The sequence below is a fragment of the Leptinotarsa decemlineata genome, unplaced genomic scaffold (genome assembly GCF_025532065.1).
Source record: "Leptinotarsa decemlineata unplaced genomic scaffold, Ldec_3_MD MMD2_P_RNA_scaffold_5, whole genome shotgun sequence".
NCBI classification, from domain to species: Eukaryota; Metazoa; Arthropoda; class Insecta; order Coleoptera; family Chrysomelidae; genus Leptinotarsa; species Leptinotarsa decemlineata.
The window spans coordinates 3,480,672-3,486,096 of NW_027412532.1; the positions used below are offsets into that span (position 1 = coordinate 3,480,672).

The window sequence follows — 5,425 nt, forward strand, 5'->3', positions numbered from 1 at the left end:
TGTATATTGACTAAAACTTGTATTGGGAAGTATTTTCCTAATAACTTTATCATTTTGAAAAATCACCCCAAAATTAGCTAATTTAAATTTGACAGATAATGTGAATCACATGACGTATTTTAGGTTATTTTGCATCTGGATTGAAGCATAAATTGATGTTAAATTCAAATGTCCAATGAAGCTATTATAGTATCACAATAATTTCACACAATTACCAAATCCACGTGTTGCAGTATTAGAAAAAAAAATTAAATATTATATTCAAACCACTGAGAATATAACAACCGAATCAACCAAAAGAAAAAAAGATACAAACTATGAAACCTCATCATACTTATAATATCTACTGTTTCCCCTCTTTCTGTCGGCATGATATTTACGCATATGTTTATTCAAGGGAGTATAAGAAGTGTAGGTCTTATCACAAAAACTACAACTGAAGGGTCTGCCCCCCTTATGAGTGAGCATGTGATTCTTTAGATTTACAGACAAAATGAACGTTCGACCACAAATACTGCATAGAAACTTTTTGCCATCGTGCCGGTTCATATGGTATTTAAAAGTATCGTACGTCTTGAATTTCTCCCCGCATTCACTACAAATGTGTCTCACTGTATTAGCATGTGTGGTTTCGTGCTTGTTCAAAGCCGTTCGTGAAGGATACACCTTTGTGCAACCCTCATGTTTACACGAATAGAGAATGCTCGTGTGAGTCTTGACGTGGTACAACATAGAAGTTCTCTTGGCAAAGCTTTTTTCGCAAAAATGGCACTGGTTCAGATGGACATCAACGTAATGTTTCAAAAATGAGTCTTTGTCGTAGATGGTTGGTGAATTGGTACATGTGTTGCAGGTGAATGTTTCGCCTTCATGCAACTCCATGTGTTCCATCAGTCCCCTTTTGAATTCCCTATAGAATTCATTTGGACACACAGGACATGTATACCGGGTATTTACTTTCATTCTAAATATGGTATTCTCATGAGATTTTGGAGATTTTTCATTTCTTATAATCCTAACCTTGTAGTTATTGTCTGAAGCAGAATCCTCCACTTCATATAATCCAGATTCCAGCCTTTCCACCAGTACATCATCATTATTTGGATAAAATTCAATTTCGTTTACGTTATCTTCGTTTACAACTTCCTCTACATTATCTTCATTTACAACTTCATCATCTGCTTCTTGTTCGATATATTTTATATTTTCTGAAATATCTTCCTCGTTTTCATCCCCTGTTTGTTGTTCTTCATCAACAGGGTATAACTTCTCACTCTGAAATGTTTGTGATTCACTGTAAACATTGCTTCTCTCCTCCTCACTTGCCTCATTTTCCACTTCATTCTTTATTTCAGTTTCGTTTGCCGTTTCTACTTCATTTTTTTCTTGAAACAGCTTTTTTTGCGACTCCCTGTATTGACGAATGAAATTGTAAGCAATCCGAGTTGTTCGAAAACATTGCATACAAAATCCTGATGGCAGATCCTCACTTAAATCCATCTGAAAAAGATAAATGGTTATTAAATGAAGTAGCCGAGGTTGAATATTATAGGAGTGTTCAAAAATAAACATTATTATTATTGTTACCTCGGTCAAGGTGCAGTAGGAAATCATTTTTGCAATGGTAACATCACAATTAGCAATGTTTCCTACCAGAGGATACAATCGGGGTGCTATTTCAAGACAAGCCCTACATTGAGTTTTCAAACTACCCGCATATTCATTCATAGTTGCGAATATTTCATTACTTTATTCACAATAGTAACTCCAAATCACACCTATCACACTAAAGTACACAAAGTAAATTTCGAGGAGAAAAACGAAATCATCTATTTTCTGTCAACTGTCAAATAAAATATTATATTAGCAACAGCATAGCCAATCGAAATTTTTCAGGTTGGTAATAGGGAAGGGCATTTATGTCTAAGATTTGAAATATTTTGATTTAAACAGGTAGGTACATCAACCCCAATAAAGTTGTGAAAACTATAAAACGGCAATATTTACATAATACCAAATTGAAAATGCCGTAAAACTTACCCGATGTGGTATCTGTGTTGTTAAAATTGAAGAATTCGATGCCTTCTAAGGGTCTATTGTTAATCAGGAGGTGGAAATTCAAAGTGTCTCTTCCATTTTTAATGATAATCAGTGATAAATGAAGTGATTGTGTTATTATTGAAAATTATTTATGATGTAGTTGTGTTTTTCCGAATGTTTGCAAGACAACCACGAGAGGCGCTCAAATTTCGCAAACCATTACATAAAATTTTCTATCAATCAGTATATAACGCGATACTGTAGAATAAATCTCATTCAAGAAATGGAGCTACAAAAATACATGACATTAAAACGGACAAGAGAGCAAATAATTTCAAAATGAAGTCTTCAGAAAGATGTGGAGTATTTTCTCTTTCGTGTAATTAAATGTTTATATGATAGTAGTTGTTTTGAGAGAGTTTTTTTTCTTTCAGTTTGTGCCTGAAAGGTATTTATTTGCATTATCTACATATGTTTGAATTCAATTGCTTTCTTCCTTTGGAACATTCTCACATTTTTTGTTTGAAGATGAAGAAGTAGACAGCCAAAACGTTTGTTTCCCAATGGTTCACCATCTTTGGGAGTACGCCATATTGAATTGGAATATATTGAAGAATAACGCGAGTTATTGTTTCATATTCACCTTCCAATTAATAACTTTACTATGGTGGTGGGGGTTCATAAACTAGTCCGCCATCTTTGGCGGTCCGCCATCTTGGATTTGCTTATCATGTATTGTCATGGAAACTGAACGTGTTCGCAAAATTTCAGTCCAATTGACTAGGAATAAGTATTGGTTACTTGAGTAACTATCATGCCATATGATATTCAAGTTCAGCAACTATTTAAAGTTTCCCACATTTTTTTGCAAAGATGAATTCATCTTTTCTAAAAACATTTTCCGTTCAATTGACATTTTTATGAATAAGAACTCAAAAATGACAGGGATTAAAGTTATTGAGTCCATTTATGCAACTGTTCCAAGGTTACTATGTTTTTTCCTTTTCAATCGAAATTTTGACCCAACAATTTTTAATCACCAATAAATTTTCAGTTCATATAATATACAACTAGTGAATGACCATGTACTCCAGTATAACTTTGTTTTCGTGCAACCTGTTGCGTTTTCCGGTGTGTGTCGACAGTGGCGTCCGTGTCTTTCTGTACCAGTCTACTTATTAAGGTCAGTTCACACACATTGGTGAATCGATGAAATCGTTAATGAAAAATAATAGAAGTTGTTAGTGATTTATATCATTGAATATGATTTAAAAAGTCTTAGAACAGCAGAATCCCATATACGATGAGTCTTTCAAGAATATAGAGATTACTGAGAGTTCTAGGGGCTAGTTTCTTGGTTACTGTTATTCAGGGAACTTGAAAGACAATGTTTGACACGAGCAGTAAAGTAGAATATTTGTTGTCCTTTCCAAATATGATTCCTAATTCTAAGCACCACAATGCATGATACATATGCATTTATAAGTATAGATTGTAATGTTTAATTTATTTCACAGCTATTTAATATTTTCGAATAAGTAAAAAAGAAGGAAAGGGCGATGAAAGTTGAGAGAATTAGGTATTATGATAGTTTAAAGGAAATGTTTCCGAAAGGGAAGGATTTATTGACTATCAATGGATATTTTTGAAAAGTTCAGTCAGTAAACAAACAAGATTATATGAAAGAAGACAAAAGCTACAATTTCTTGAGCCAGCAAAGATGAAACTGCAGAAACATACAAACATAAAACTGGATAAGATCAGATTGTGCATGGAAGTACGTCTTTATATGCTTTTCCTCTGTGCCGAAGCTTTTTTCTACGTCTCTATTAATTAGCCCATTCCAATAAATTACTAGATCAAAAACGTCCATTCTAGTTGAAACGTTTCAAGATGGATTTTTGTGAAATTGAATTTCATAAACTTCACAAAACTTCAAGTGATCACAGATGTTTAAGTATGCTTTCCTTTATTTTCCCCCCGACTTCAAACGCTCTCATTCACGACCATTAGAATCACTCATTTTCCTATAGAAATGGTTAAAGAATACGGTATTGCGAAACCACTCCCCATGTTTTTAACTTTCTCTTGACATTTCTACTCCCTGAAGCTCAAGGATAATTGTCCTGGAGTGATTTCGTGTGAACGCGCCTTAACAATCTTCGGTCACGCGGTTCCGAAAGGGGCACCGGAGCGGAACGGCGATCGGGGCGGGAAAGGGGGACAGCAGTCGCTTCACGGGCTGACAACTCTGTGCGTTTCCCGGACGCTAAACAGCCATGCGGAACGGCTCGACTAGCCATCTTCCATGTTGGTACTACTGCGGCGTACCGTCGACTTACGTGCACGGCCATTGCCAAGAACGCGATATTCATCTGTTGCATTTCTGCGTGAAACGATTTCGATTGGGGGACTGCGACGAGAGCACTTGACAAATGTGATGTAATTGTCCATGATTTGTTGCCCTTTTGAACAACCGATAATTCAGAGATAATTGAATGCATATATACTAGAAATGATTATAAAACGTAGCAGGTAGATAATCTACAAAACATCTATATACATAGATACAATTCTTGCCGAAAGCATTTGATATTATTGAATTGAATATAATCGAAAGTAAATTGTATTCCTGTGGTTTCTTGAAAATTTCTTGTCATGGTCGATGAAAATATCAGTTGAAATCGGAGAGCATAAATCTGAATATTATGAGATGAACCTGGGAGTTCCTCAGGGATCGACTCTGGGTCCACTTATTTTTTTGTTATTCGTAAATGATCTACCTGATTGCAACTCCACCATGCATATGATAACTACGACTGAAGTAGCTTATCAGTTTTAAGTTATTGATTAAAATATTCTCAATTTGTAGTTTCCCAAGCCAGTGCTCACTGAACAGTAAAAATGTGAAGTCATAATCGTTGAATAAACATTCAATAAAATCTAGTTTATTTGAAATGCATTGTATGTTAATGCTAAAAACACTGAATGCAGATGGAATTTCCTTTTGGTCACCTGGAAATGGGTTGTAGTCTATGCTGGTATCTGCTGAGCCAAGTTGGCTCCTGCACCCAAGTTTTTTGTTAACGTGAAACGTCGTACTGCACATTCGTTAGCCCATATTTCAGGATCGTAGATATCTTTCACGTTCGATATAGGAAAAGACACTTTGAATGATGACGTTGAGTTAGTTTTTTTGTTAGCTTCTCACATGTGAACTTGATGACAGGGGTAATTTTCTCAAGAAAACTACTGAGACATTCGGCTGTTTCTTCTTGGGACATCCTGTATACATGGAGATAGCCTAATTTTGATACCGTTTAAATTACTCCCGGGCCGTTTTTCCCTATAACAATGTTTTGTTTTCGTTTCTGGATGTATTGGT

General features: G+C 35.3%; 1 protein-coding gene across 1 annotated transcript; it reads right to left on the minus strand.

Annotated features, from left to right (window-relative positions):
* Nucleotides 1-233: 233 nt before the first annotated feature.
* LOC111510986 (uncharacterized) lies at nucleotides 234-1,850 on the minus strand. Its single transcript, XM_023166970.2, has 2 exons — nucleotides 1,588-1,850; nucleotides 234-1,500 (listed from the first exon to the last, which is right to left on the minus strand). The coding sequence occupies exons 1-2, from the start codon at nucleotides 1,726-1,728 to the stop codon at nucleotides 316-318; spliced, it is 1,326 nt and encodes a 441-aa protein (XP_023022738.2). The 5' UTR covers nucleotides 1,729-1,850; the 3' UTR covers nucleotides 234-315.
* Nucleotides 1,851-5,425: the final 3,575 nt, after the last annotated feature.